Genomic DNA, 14879 nt, shown 5'->3' with positions numbered 1-14879 from the left:
TAACCCTGCTCACACCCCTGACTGGTAGCTTCCTGTGTACATTGTCGGGAAGCTGCCAATCAGTGGTGGGGGTGGGGTTAAACAGATTAGCTGGACTGCCGCGCAAAGGAGCCGTAGTCCTCTAGTGATAATCTTCTGCTGATAAAACACTAATTGTATTGAAACTACAGCACACAGCCCAGTAAATGACACATTCTTAGAAACAGACTGTCTGCTCCTACATTATGCTGCTCTCGGAATAAATGGCAAGATCCTACTGACAGATTCTCTGTAAAGATCAGCTGGGCATTAGTAGATACTTGTCGCCGGTGGCGGGATCTTCTTCCATTGTGTGATGTTGATTGATCAAAATCGGGCAAACACAAACGGGAGAAAAAAATGTGCCCTCCCCTCCTTGCAGATCTATATAGCAGAACTGAGTTATATTTGAGACACCTCCGGATTTCATCTCATTCCTACATTCGTTTTCAGACCCCCTTATATGCAAAATTTGCAACTTGATTCAGGCTTCAGATTTTTCATTTGTGGTAGTGTCCTTCCTAGTAGCATAGGACGGATGTGAGCTCTGTGTGTATCCAGGTTACTGCCGTCTTCACTTTTTTCCATGTACCGTCACAGCTATTCTGTACATTCCTCTACAAGTGCTTACCTCCTTATTTATATTTTTTTTCTGTGTCCTCCAAGATACTTTTGCCTTCCCTCAACAGATCTTTGTCCAACCCCTTCTTTACTACTATCATTACGGCCAAATTCAGTCGTATGTGAAACGCAGCCTCTGCGGAGGTTGGAGCCAGCTTGATGTAGGGTGGTGTTGTCATACGTGCTCTAGGAGGAGTATAAATTATTGTTTTTATGATGATTCCATGATTTTTCGCTTAGCATTGATTGAGTTCATATTTATTTTCCTCTGCTTCCTCTAAAAAAAAATCATAAATTCAGTTATTAAACTATGTTTAGTGTCATGTCACGGGTTTGGATATTTTCAATGAGCTAAAAGAGAGGTGAGTGAATGAACATCATCTAAGTGTGGTAATTCCATCATATTTGCCTTCTTGTTTTGCTGCTTTTTAAATCGTGTAAGAAAGTACGGTAGTTGAATCCGGCTGTCAGTGTCTGCCCAGCCTGGACTGACGGCTAACAAGCGCTAGATTGTAGTGAGCGCGAGTGATAGGCCAAAGGGTTTATCTGCCCTATAATAAAAAGGTCAAAATGCTGCTTCTAAAAATATCAAAATGTTATGGTTCCACTCATCGCCATAGTTTATCTTTCTTGTCTCATTAGCAATCCTCAGCCATACTATCCACCTGTATACTTATTCCAAACAAAAGGAGAAAAAATATATATCCGCCCTAAAAGTTTTTTTATATTAGTTTAAGTAGACACACTAGAATCATAAACCAAAAAGAGACTACTTAAAAATCAGACTATTTCAATAATATTCTTCAAATAGACAATTTTATTTAATTATAGACACCAACAAAAAATTCCTAAAAAAAACATTGATGTACAATAATAAATTATTTTGTGGTACCGTGTTAGCCAGAAAAATCGATGTGAATACTTTTCCGCCCAATGATGACAAAAGTATTCTCAGAGTGATACCTATATTGGCTAACCAGAAAATAGAGAATACTTTTGTCATCATTGGGCGGAAAAGTATTCACATCTAAAAAAAGAAAAACAACATTAAAATTCGATAGAGGAAATAGGTGAACATACACTGCAAGAAGTGTAAGAAATTATTATCCAGGATATATGATGTCTCCAGAGAATGGAAAAGCAAAACATCAAAAATCATCTATGTTAAAGTGCAGTGCTCATGTGCATATTATTTACCTCTAATCCACTTTGTCCATATTACTGGAGACATCACATAATATATCAAATGGCACAATATTATCATTAATGTAAGAGACTCTGTAAAGTGCATAGTGCAAATTTCATATTACAAAAATAATTTAAGCCGTAAGGGTAAGGGGTTAAGTAAACTACTGACCTGGATTCATGCTGTGCATGTGAACGCTGTCACCTCTCACTCCAACGCGCGTTTCACACGTTTGTCTCCTCAGGGAGTGATGAGGTAGGTGGGCTGACTACCCTATATAATGGGCATAATTAAATTGCAAGCCAATCATAGGCGCTATGCGGCGCTTCACCAGCTGCCGCGTTCATGGCGCTCCTGCCTGAGGTCTCGCGGCCACGTCACCAGAAAGCGCGATAGCGCCATCCATGACGTCACAGGCGAGGCTCCCGACTGAGCATGTGCCACCAGCAGAAGGAAGTGATGTGCACAGCGGCCATGCTAACATTGGGCAGATTTCAGGGCTTATGGCTTAAATTATTTTTGTAATATGAAATTTGCACTATCATTATTGAAATAGTCTGATTTTTAAGTGGTCTTTTATTGGTTTATGATGCTATCCACCAGTGCCTTTGTCAAATTACTGTGGCTTTCTGATGCAATCTAACCTAATCTAACCTTTTGGGTGAAGCCTTAGTAAGTCTGTTATATCAGGCAGGAGTAAATTTGATGCAAGTCAGCCTACAATATGGAATTTCCACCCTTCTATGACACAACTAAGGGGCACACTTCATCCATATACTGTATGTACATGGTCACATCAAATGCAGAATCTGTGAAAATTTGGGGAGTATAATTGCCACTCATTGACCCTATTAAAGACAATAATGTTTAAATCATCCATCATCTTCCGGGAATGATGCCGACTAACACATAAGTAGGGACTGCGGTGCATTATGCCCAGTAATAGATACCTCAGGTCCTACAGGATATAGGGATATGTGCACTGTAGAAATGCCAGATAGGCTGTTAAAGGCACATGATGGCTGATTAAATCAGCCCTTTAACTTGCTAGGAAAGATGCAAGCTCGGCATGGGAGCCCGCATCAATGGCAGGGACACGATATGTGACAAAATTGTGCATCATATGTCGTGAAGGAGTTAAGAACATTAATGTATATATTGCATTTTGTTCAGTATGGAATACATATCACCTCTGTCATGTCTAAATGGAGTTCAATTTATTTTCACATGAAGAATGTTTTATAATTCAGCACTGTTCTGACAGGATCGCAGCCTTCAAGCCCAGACCCCAGAAGATATTATGGAGTTTGAAATGGATGAACTAAATCAGCATGAATCCATGACAGCTATGACTGGTCTGATTAAACACATGCAGAAAAATGACTTCACACCAAAAGTAGAAGAGGTATGGAAAGATGCATGTTTTGGAAGCCTTAAAAGGATTGTCTCATGAACAATTGGATGAGTTAAAAAATAAAAATGTTCGTATGCTTAGATAATTTTATAAACGTGCCCCTGCTATGTATTGTCTTATTTGCTGTGTCTGACCATGCAGTGTTGCTCCAGATCATGGTCGGCACTTACTACAACTCCTGTCCAAGGGAGGAAACATGAATCAGATATGATAAGTGAATATACAGATGACACAGCAGCAGACTCGCAGATTCTTCCTTCTTTGATGTAACACAGTTTCCCACCTGTTACATCACAGGAGCAAGGGTTTCTGTCACTTCTAGCAGCCCTCTAAGATCATCATAAATCAAGTAATTTACATACAAGCTTAGTGGTCGCTGGATCTCGGAGGGTTGGAGACCCAGTAGAAAAACTCGCTCCTGTGATAAAACAAACAAGAAAATGTGAAACCTCGTGTTTCATGTTTCCAGAGTAGTTAGCAAAATGGAACTCTAGATTGCACAGGCAGAAAAGCCAAAATGTTTATTCTGACAGATTGTAGGTACCATAGTAATGATTTAGTAAAATCTATCTCCATTCTGTTTGCATTTAGGGTAAAATGCCAGAAGACCTGCCACCATGGATGACCTTTTTACATTCCAAACTAGGAAATCCATCCACTCCGTTGAACATACGCCTTTTCATTTCCAAGCTTGTTGTTAACACTGAAGAAGTAGGTGATAAAAAAATATTAACTCTGTTTTTACACCTCTTATTAAGAGTACAGTACTGATTGAGCATATTGCATGATGTTATGGGTTATTATTATTTTTCCGTGGCCTCTAGCTTTTTAGGAATTTCCTGATTATTGTTGAAATGTATTATATCATCAGTAATATTTCCTTTTATTTAACTATACTTTAGCTATCCTCTTCGTCTTTAGACACACGTCGGCCTCTAGTTTTTAATAGTACATTCGAATAAAGGAAAAGCATGCACACAAATGTCACACACAAGTACCTATCAAAGGTATTTATTGTAAAATCGTTACAAATAAAAATATAAAATAAATGAAAGGCTGTGCAGAGAAAAAAATCCAAAGGAGGCGCCACAAATGTCCTAAGTGTTTTAGCTCCAAAGAGAAGCGTTCTCCTAAAACATCTAAATTTCCATGATCTGTGCGACTTGGGTAATGCCTGGCCGTGGAAAAGAGAAGTGAAGTATTACCAGAATTCACACCTAAATAACAATGAATGAAAACATAATCCGATGATAAAAAATGTGATGTTAATTGGTTAAAGACTTTGCTGTTCGTACGTTTGGTTTATTTGAGTGGCCAAAATGTTTTTGTGCGCCTTTACTTTTTTTGAAATGTGTAGTTAGGCAACTCTTTTTGTCAGATTACTTAATTTGCATGAGGGCCAAGGTCCAATATGTTTTAATATGTTAATTGTCAAAGTATATGTATACCTATTTTATATGAGCATCATAGTACACACTTCATATACCTGTGTGAAAGCTTGATCTTGTGTTTTTAGGTTTTCCGTCCCTATGCAAAGTTTTGGATTGGGCCAATATTACAGCTGATCGTGTCTGGTAACAATGGTGGAACGGGCATTCACTACTTGGTTGTAGAGACTGTTGTGACTCTTCTTTCTTGGTCTGGGGTTGCTACACCTACTGTAAGTAGTAGCTGAGGCTCAGTAAGAATTGAATAAACACGTAAATAAATGACCATGATTTCTAAAGGATTTGCTGCCACATAAATGTTAGTTTAATGTAAAAATGTATTTGTTTTTCAGGGGATGACAAAGGAAGAAATCTTGGCTAACAGATTGCTTGAATTTATGATGAAGAATTCATTTCATGAAAAGAGAGCAGTGTACAGACATAATCTTGAGATCATTAAAACTGTGTTGGAGTGCTGGAAGGAATGTCTTTGTATTCCATACAGGTATGTAGAGCGGTGGTAATGGGTAATTCTTCATATCCATACACCCTTGAATATTTGCAAATCTGCTGAAAATGTAACTTACCGTAGCTCCTGAAATTTTCAGACTTTTCAGAATTTTCAGCTCATCTCACCTGTATCACAGGAGAATGGACCGTGATGGCCTGACTGGCTGTGTGTCTCTGGACCCAAACTCAACAGTCCCATGGGGTGTTGACATGCTGGGGAAGTCATGAGAAATTTCTGTCAGAAACACTCATTCCACAGGCATTACAGGTGTATGGCCACATTTGGACCTTAATCAGCATTACAGCAAAGCATTAACAAGGGGAAAGAAAATTCCAAGTGTTGCAATTCCACCATCTTTTTTGTGGGGAGGGAGTGGAGAGAGGGAATTTTTTTTTTTTTTTTTTTTTTACAGTATTCATTGTGCTAAAAAAAAAAAAAAGACATAACATTCTTCAGGTCCATATGATTGCAGCAAAAATTGCTAATTCTTTTATTTTTTATTTAAAGGGAATGTCATCACATTTTTCCTGTATAAACTATTAGTATGGGCTTACAGAATGCTGAAAAAAGTGATCCCTGTATGCCTCAAATCAGATGCCTCGTTGTTGATAAATAATCTTTTATCCCTTTATGTAAGTGACCTCTTCCAGGCTCTGGGGCGGATTGCGCCTGGAAGATAACTCTGCCTCCAGTGATTATAGTACATGATGGGGGAGTTACCAGTGTGAGACAAGTAACTAACACTGTTACAGTCTTGCAAACACATTTTTTTGCATCTCTCTGTGCTCTGTTGTATTCAGGCTCGGACTGGCCCACCGAGGTATCGTTGGATCCCTCGGTGGGCCCCGCCCCCGAATGTCACTGTCACTCACAGGTCACAGTCACTGGTCGCTTGAGTCGTACCTGTGTTGTGACTGAGTCACTGATGAACCAGATCATCCAGCGCCGGCGCCGCCCCGATCACGTCTGCCCGGCCCCTGGCCCGCCCGTACAGTGCGGCACCCGCCTCCACCATTCGACTCAGCCACACACTGCACAGCACACAGGGCAGGAAAGCAGCGCCGACTCCACCCCTGGTGTCCCTCCTCACGTGACCGCGTTGTCTGTGTGCAGCCCGGGAACGCGCGCTGCCTCTGCAGAACCACCTCGGCTGCCTGACTGAGTCTGCATAATCTGATCCAGCGCTGCGCTGCTGCATTAATGTAAGTAAAAGTGCAGTGCCACCCACACTGCCACCAATGTACAGGAGGACTCTGGAGGAATGCTGCGCTGGGCCTTGCAATGGGCCCCCCTCTGCCTGGTCTGTGTAGTGGGCCGGGCCCCCTCTGCCAGGGCCTTGTAGTGTGCCCCCCCCTACTTGTGCTGTGTAGCGGCCCCCCTCTGCCTGGGCTGTGTAGTGTGCCCCCCTCTGCTTGGGTCATGTATTGGCCCCCCTCTACCGGGCCATGTAGTGGGCCCCCTTTGCCAGGGCCTTGTAGTGTGCCCCCCCTACTTGGGCTGTGTAGCGGCCCCCCTCTGCCTGGGCTGTGTAGTGTGCCCCCCTCTGCTTGGGTCATGTATTGGCCCCCCTCTACCGGGCCATGTAGTGGGCCCCCTCTGCCAGGGCCTTGTAGTGTGCCCCCCCTACTTGGGCTGTGTAGCGGCCCCCCTCTGCCTGGGCTGTGTAGTGTGCCCCCCTCTGCTTGGGTCATGTATTGGCCCCCCTCTACCGGGCCATGTAGTGGGCCCCCTCTGCTAGGGCCTTGTAGTGTGCCCTCCCTACTTGGGCTGTGTAGCAGCCCCCCTCTGCCTGGGCTGTGTAGTGTGCCCCCCTCTGCTTGGGTCATGTATTGGCCCCCCTCTACCGGGCCATGTAGTGGGCCCCCCTCTGCCAGGGCCTTGTAGTGGGCTGGTGTCCCTCCTCACGTGACCTCGGCTGCCTGTGACTGCATCCAGCGCTGCTGCCTGCTGCTGCCTGCTGCTGCTTCTGCATTAATGTAATGTATGTAAGTAAAAGTGCAGTGCCACCCACACTGCCACCAATGTACAGGAGGACTCAGGAGGAATGCATTGGCATCTAGCGCTGCGCTGGGCCTTGTAATGGGCCCCCCTCTGCCTGGTCTGTGTGGTGGCACTGGTGGGCCCCTCTCTGCCTGGTCTGACTGTGTGGTGGGCAGGGCCGCTCTCTGCCTGGTCTGTGTGATGGGCCCCCCTCTGCCTGGTCTGTGTAGTGGGCCGGGCCCCCTCTGCCAGGGCCTTGTAGTGTGCCCCCCCTACTTGGGCTGTGTAGCGGCCCCCCTCTGCCTGGGCTGTGTAGCGGCCCCCCTCTGCCTGGGCTGTGTAGTGTGCCCCCCTCTGCTTGGGTCATGTATTGGCCCCCCTCTACCGGGCCATGTAGTGGGCCCCCCTCTGCCAGGGCCTTGTAGTGGGTCCCTCTCTGCCTGGGCTGTGTAGTGGCCCCCTCTGGTATCATGTCGATGTAGTAAGCTCCGTTCTGGTATCATGTCTATGTTGTAAGCTCCATTCAAAATCAATGAATTATTCGCTCACAATTTGTTTCTGTCAAATCAACTCCAAAGAAATCAAATGTACATCAGGGAATTCACACAGGGAAGAAGCCACAGTTATGTTCAGAAAGTGTGATATGTACATTTTTATTTCAGCATCAAATTTACAGGGGAGAAGCCATAGTTACATTCTGCGTGTAAGTAGTAAGTATCGTATCTATGTAGTAAGCTCCGTTCTGGTATCATGTCGATGTAGTAAGCTCCACTCTGGTATCATGTCGATGTTGTAAGCTCCGTTCTGGTATCATGTCGATGTAGTAAGCTCCGTTCTGGTATCATGTCGATGTAGTAAGCTCCGTTCTGGTATCATGTCGATGTAGTAAGCTCCGTTCTGGTATCATGTCGATGTTGTAAGCTCCGTTCTGGTATCATGTCGATGTAGTAAGCTCCGTTCTGGTATCATGTCTATGTAGTAAGCTCCGTTCTGGTATCATGTCGATGTAGTAACCTCCGTTCTGGTATCGTGTCGATGTAGTAAGCTCCGTTCTGGTATTATGTCGATGTAGTAAGCTCCGTTCTGGTATCGTGTCGATGTAGTAAGCTCCGTTCTGGTATCATGTCTATGTTGTAAGCTCCGTTCTCGTATCATGTCTATGTTGTAAGCTCCGTTCTCGTATCATGTCTATGTTGTAAGCTCCGTTCTCGTATCATGTCTATCTTGTAAGCTCCGTTCTCGTATCATGTCGATGTAGTAACCTCCGTTCAAAATATATATAAAATATAATGATTATTAGACAATGTAACCAGCGGTGTAGATTCCAAAATGGGGTCACTTTTTAACTTCAAAGTAACACAGGTCAGATTTGCAAAAAATGGCCTGGGCATTAAGGTGAAAACAGGCCTGCGGCCCTAATGGATTAAATGAATCGTAGTGCGGAAAGATCTGCAGCATATGAACAACGGTGCAGCTTTTAGTAGAATTAGGATGCTGAAATGATGCAGATTTGGCGTGGGATATACGGCAAAAGAACCCATGGTGTAATTCCGCGATCTCAAAGCCTAAATGTTGAGTTGTACATTACTGTAGGTGGGCCCCTAAAATTAATTCCCTTGGTGGGCCCTAGTCACCCCAGTCCGACCCTGGTTGTATTGCAACAATATTGAAGCCCTGTCTGCCTGTGAGATGGAGGCTGAATCTGAGAGGAACGTGCAGATGTATCAGGTATAATCACACACAGCTCTGCAGTGAGGTCAGGAGAGCAGAGCTGCCATTACATATCATACTGGTAACTAGAGTTGAGCGACTTTTGGTTTTTTAGGGTCGCGTTTCGTTTCGTGAAACCCGACTTTTCCAAAAGTCGGGTCGAGCAAGATCGTCCGATTATAGGGAAAAGTCGGGGTCGTCCCGAAACACGAAACCCAATGTAAGTCAATGGGGAATAAAATTCGGCAGTGAGAGGAGGACAGGAAACACACCTACAGTGCCCATTTGAATGCCAAAAGCATCAATTCTTCTTTCTTAAGCTTAATTAACTTCATAATACAAGTTACGCACTGAAAAATGGGGGTTATTTGGCTAAAGTTGTGGGGGGGAGGGCTGGCTGCAGGTTTTCATGTGCCCTGGGCGAAAGAGCGCCCCTTTAACACATACCACAACTCATCATGCTCCGATACGGCAGAGAAATAGCGGTATAGTACAATGAAAAATACCTCACTTTTTACATCTCATGACGAGGCCCATCTATTTCTCCATACAGAATCATTGGTCCCATATAATGTTTGAAACAGTATATGATGAGCTCCACATAATGCTACAGTATATGTTGGTCCCCATGGACGAAGCTCCACTGTCTTATGGGCCCAAATAATGCTCCAAACATAATGGGCCCCATTTCTAATGCTCTAGTGTATAATGGGCCCTGTAAATGCTGCTCCAGTGTCTGATGTCCACCTTTGGAATGTTCCAGTGTATGGTGGGCCCCATCTATCATTCTCCAGAGTATAGTGCTCCCCAAAAATTGCTGTCCCAACATTGAAAACAATCAAATAAGTCTCCTCGCTAGGGAATCCCTGTACTTGTCTGGACAGGTGCTGTAGCTTGCTTAACAGCTCGCCAGCCGTTCTCACGCCCACTATGGATTACACGTGATTGCACAAAGGTGAGAAAGGGTACCGTATCCCCAGATAACATGTATGGATAGCGTACACAATCAAAATATATGTCTCAGGAGGCAGGCTCAGACGGTGTTAGGCCCAGTATGGATTGCACGTGATTGCACAAAGGTTAGAAAGGGTACCGTATCCCTGGATAACATGTATGGATAGCGTACACATTCAAAATATATGTCTATACAGCATGAGGCAGGCTCAGACGGTGTTAGGCCCAGTATGGATTGCACGTGATTGCACAAAGGTTAGAAAGGGTACCGTATCCCTGGATAACATGTATGGATAGCGTACACATTCAAAATATATGTCTATACAGCATGAGGCAGGCTCAGACGGTGTTAGGCCCAGTATGGATTGCACGTGATTGCACAAAGGTTAGAAAGGGTACCGTATCCCTGGATAACATGTATGGATAGCGTACACATTCAAAATATATGTCTCAGGAGGCAGGCTCAGACGGTGTTAGGCCCAGTATGGATTGCACGTGATTGCACAAAGGTTAGAAAGGGTACCGTATCCCTGGATAACATGTATGGATAGCGTACACATTCAAAATATATGTCTCAGGAGGAAGGCTCAGACGGTGTTAGGCCCAGTATGGATTGCACGTGATTGCACAAAGGTTAGAAAGGGTACCGTATCCCTGGATAACATGTATGGATAGCGTACACATTCAAAATATATGTCTATACAGCATGAGGCAGGCTCAGACGGTGTTAGGCCCAGTATGGATTGCACGTGATTGCACAAAGGTTAGAAAGGGTACCGTATCCCCGGATAACATGTATGGATAGCGTACACATTCAAAATATATGTCTCAGGAGGCAGGCTCAGACTGTGTTAGGCCCAGTATGGATTGCACGTGATTGCACAAAGGTTAGAAAGGGTACCGTATCCCTGGATAACATGTATGGATAGCGTACACATTCAAAATATATGTCTCAGGAGGCAGGCTCAGACGGTGTTAGGCCCAGTATGGATTGCACGTGATTGCACAAAGGTTAGAAAGGGTACCGTATCCCTGGATAACATGTATGGATAGCGTATACATTCAAAATATATGTCTCAGGAGGCAGGCTCAGACGGTGTCAGGCACAGTATGGATTTGACGGCCCAGATTACACAGCGGAGGAGCAGGGAGAGGTAAAGATTGCAAATGCTGGGGCCCTGCCCAAGCAAGGGGGGCCCACTCGTGGGCGTCGGTACTGGCACTGGGCCCCTCATAGTACAGCGGTGTGTCTGACGGCGGGTGTGTACCACCACCGTCAGAGACACTTGATTGCACTATGAGGGACCCTGTGCCAGTGCCCGCGCCCAAGAGTCGGCCTACCCACCTGTCCAGGGCAACGGCACTCACACGGTGTCGTGCGGTAGGTGGTGACCCCGGCCATGGGGGGGGGAGGCAGCACAGTTAGGGAGTTTTAGAAAGTGGCATATGTTGATGTTGGACATTCAGCTGATGCAAAAGGCGAAATAGGTGAAGTACCAGGAAGAGGTGGACCAAAGCAAGCCATTTTTCTGTCACCCTATGTGTCATCAGGGGAAGGTGGGACAAAATCCTTGGAAACCCATTTGTGGTTCATTTTAATGAAGGTTAGATCATCCACATTTTGGGTTGACAGACGGGTCCTTTTTTCTGTCAGGATTGATCCAGCTGCACTGAAGACTTTCCAATAGCACACTTGCAGCTGGGCAAGCGAGCTCCTGTAAGGCATATTGTGCCAATTCAGGCCAGGTGTCCAGTTTAGCGGCCCAATAGTCAAAGGGGAATGACCTGTGTGGGAGAACATTGATATGGGAGGAAAAGTAGTTTGTAACCATAGTTGACAACTGCTGTCTCCTGTCACTTTCCATCGATGCAGTATTACCAGTTGTGTGAGCGGTATTTGAAAAATCAGTCCACAACATTGTCATGAAACCCCTGTCTCCAACGCCACTTCTGCTGTGTGCACCACGAACACCTCTGCCAAGCTGCCCCCGGCCCGTACGGCTCGTGTGAGAACCATCACCGCTGCTGTGTGCTGGGAATGCCTCAAGCAACCGATTTACCAGAGTTGCTTGTTTATTAGCCAATATTAGGTCAAGGTTCTCCTGTGGCATGATGTTTTGTAATTTGCCTTTATAGCGTGGATCCAGGATGCTGGCCAACCAGTAGTCGTCATCGTTCATCATTTTGGCAATGCGGGGGTCCCTTTTTAGGATCCGCAAGGCATAATCTGACATGTGGGCCAATGTTCCCGGTGTCAATGATGCACTGCGAGTGCTGGTTGGAGGAGCACTTTCTGGCAAATCCACATCCCTCCAGTCACGCACAAACCCTGTACCAGACCTTGCCACGCCAACATTTTCACTTGCCCCACGAGATGCATCCTCCTCCCCTAAGTAATCATCCCCATCATCCTCCTCCTCTTCTTCCTCCACCTCGTCCAGGAGAGGTCCCTGAGCAGACAATGGCTGAATGTCATCAAGGATTCCCTCCTCCTCTTCCTCCTCATCAACATTGGCTGCAGACGCCTGCTCCTTAAGGTGCGTCAAAGTTTGCATGAGCAGACGCATAAGTGGGATGCTCATGCTTAGGATGGCGTCGTCTGCGCTTACCAGCCGTGTGCATTCCTCAAAACACTGAAGGACTTTACAAAGGTCTTTCAGCTTCGACCACTGCACACCTGTCAACTCCATGTCTGCTCTCAAAGTGCCTGGCCGTGTATCCTCCCACAAATGCATTATGGCCTGCCTCTGCTCGCACAGCCGCTCCACCATGTGCAGGGTGGAGTTCCACCTTGTTGCAATGTCGATAATGAGGCGGTGGTTGGGAAGGTGGAGCAATCGCTGCAGCTTCTGCATACGAACGGAGTGTACAGGTGACCGGCGGATGTGCGCGCACAGTCTTCGCACCTTCTGGAGCAGGGCTGTTAACTCCGGATAATTTTTGAGGAAGCACTGCACCACCAGGTTCAAGGTGTGAGCCAAGCAAGGTATGTGGCTGAGTTTTGAAAGGGCTATGGCTGCCACAAAATTACGGCCGTTATCACTAACTACCTTGCCTGCCTCAAGATGTACACTGCCCAGCCATGACTCAGTTTGTCGCTTCAAGTACTCGGCCAGCACCTCGGCGGTGTGTCTGTCGCCCAAACACATCATCTGCAACACAGCCTGCTGACGCTTTCCACTAGCTGCTCGATAGGGGGACACATCGTGTGCAACAGTGGCAGCTGCAGATGGAGTGCTCGTACGACTGCGCTCTGTGGACGAGCTTTCGCTTCTGGAGGAAGAGGAGGAGGGTCGAACGCCTACAGCCAACTGTTTCCTATACCGTGGGCTAGGCAGCACTGTCCCACCACCGCTGTCCCCTGTGGACCCTGCATCCACCACATTAACCCAGTGCACAGTGATGGACACGTAACGGCCCTGGCCATGCCGACTGGACCATGCATCAGTTGTGAGGTGCACCTTTCCGCTCACTGACTGCTTGAGTGCATGGACAATGCGGTCTTTCACATGATGGTGGAGGGCTGGGATGGCTTTGCGAGAGAAGAAGTGGCGACTGGGTAGGTCATAGCGTGGTACTGCATAGGCCATGAGTTCGCGGAAAGCTGTGCTTTCCACCAACCGAAAGGGCATCATCTCAAACGAGATTAGTTTGGCAATGTGGGCGTTCAAACCCAGTGTACGCGGATGAGAGACTGAGTACTTTCTTGACCTACTCATAGTGTCTGGGAGGGTGAGCTGGACTTGAGAGCTGCATATGGTGGAAGTAGCGGTGGACAGGGCGGACTGAGAGAGGGTTGATGATGGTGATGGAGTTGGTGTTCTTTCTGATGGCCTAGAATCAGTCTTTCCTTGATATAACAGTGGGATTCCCTGACTGCTGTGGTCTTGCAACGACACCTCAACATTTGCTGCTGTGCTAACCGGTGGGCTTACAGTGGGGGAAACAATGTAGCGTTGCTGACTACCTTCGTTGTGATCAGTTGCACATGTGGCACTTGAGGTTTGGTGTTGTGTCCACGCTTGCAAGTGCATGCTGGTTAAATGTCTAAGCATGCAACTGGTATTCAAATTTTTCAGATTTTTCCCTCGGCTAAAGGTCTTTGCGCATTTCTTACAGATAACCTTGGCCTGATCATGAGGATTTTGTTCAAAAAAGTGCCACACTGCACTCTTCCTACTTTGGCAGACATTTTGCGGCCTAGCACGCTGTGATCTTTTGACCCTCCGGACAAGCTGTCCAGCAACTCTTTTGATGTTTGGAACCTGTCTTTGGAGTGCTCCGGGCCTGCCAGATAACAGCTGTTGCGATGTCGATGTCTGCTGTGGATGCTCCTCATCTGAGCTATTGGAAGCAGCACCCTCTTCCCCCAATGGATGCCAATCTGGGTCAACAACTGGGTCATCCATCACCTCCTCTTCTATGTCATGTGCACCTTCCTCTGTGTCACCGTGTATGGTGGTATAGTGTGCGGGAAGGGGCACCTGAGTCTCATCAGGGTCAGAATCTGGCTCTGTACACTGCGAGGACAATGTAGTGCTCTGAGTGAATGTACCAGCAGAATCATCCATCAGCGGCTGTGCATCAGTGCACTCCATGTCAGATTCATCTTGGCCTGGGTAATTCACCATTTCACTTGATAATCCAGGCATGGTATGTGAAAACAGCTCCATGGAGTAATCAGTAGTATGGCCTGCGTCATCCTTCAATCTTGGTTGGGGTGAAGGACACAAGGAAAGGTGTGGTTCATGAACATGAGCCTCCAATGACGACTCAGTGCTTTTACTTTTTACAACTGAAGAAGAGGAGGCGATAGAGCTGGAGGCTGAGTCAGCAATGTAAGACAAAACTTTTTCCTGATGCTCTGGCTTTAAAAGCGGTTTGCCAACTCCTAGAAAACTAAGCGTTCGAGGCCTTATGTAGCCAGACGATGACGCAGGGTCAGCACCTCCTGCATTCGGTCCTATTTTGCTCTTGCCACTACCATCAGATCCACCACCAACACCATCATTACCAGCTGCCAACCCCCGCCCAATTCCACGGCCTCTTCCACCAGCC

General features: G+C 46.2%; 1 protein-coding gene across 2 annotated transcripts in view; it reads left to right on the top strand.

Annotated features, from left to right (window-relative positions):
• Positions 1-14879, top strand: part of PRKDC (protein kinase, DNA-activated, catalytic subunit) — a 503687-nt gene that overhangs the window by 273052 nt on the left and 215756 nt on the right. For both annotated transcript variants that reach the window (XM_073583775.1, XM_073583776.1), the window contains exons 47-50: positions 3090-3230; positions 3831-3950; positions 4756-4899; positions 5020-5171. In XM_073583775.1, the coding sequence (XP_073439876.1) occupies positions 3090-3230; positions 3831-3950; positions 4756-4899; positions 5020-5171 (557 nt within the window). The remainder of the gene's footprint in view (positions 1-3089; positions 3231-3830; positions 3951-4755; positions 4900-5019; positions 5172-14879) is intronic.

This window comes from Dendrobates tinctorius, unplaced genomic scaffold, assembly GCF_039654945.1.
Source record: "Dendrobates tinctorius isolate UK_male_01 unplaced genomic scaffold, ASM3965494v1 ptg000081l, whole genome shotgun sequence".
Taxonomy (NCBI): Eukaryota; Metazoa; Chordata; class Amphibia; order Anura; family Dendrobatidae; genus Dendrobates; species Dendrobates tinctorius.
Note: the sequence above shows the minus strand (reverse complement) of the source record. Positions and strands in the feature narration are given on the sequence as shown.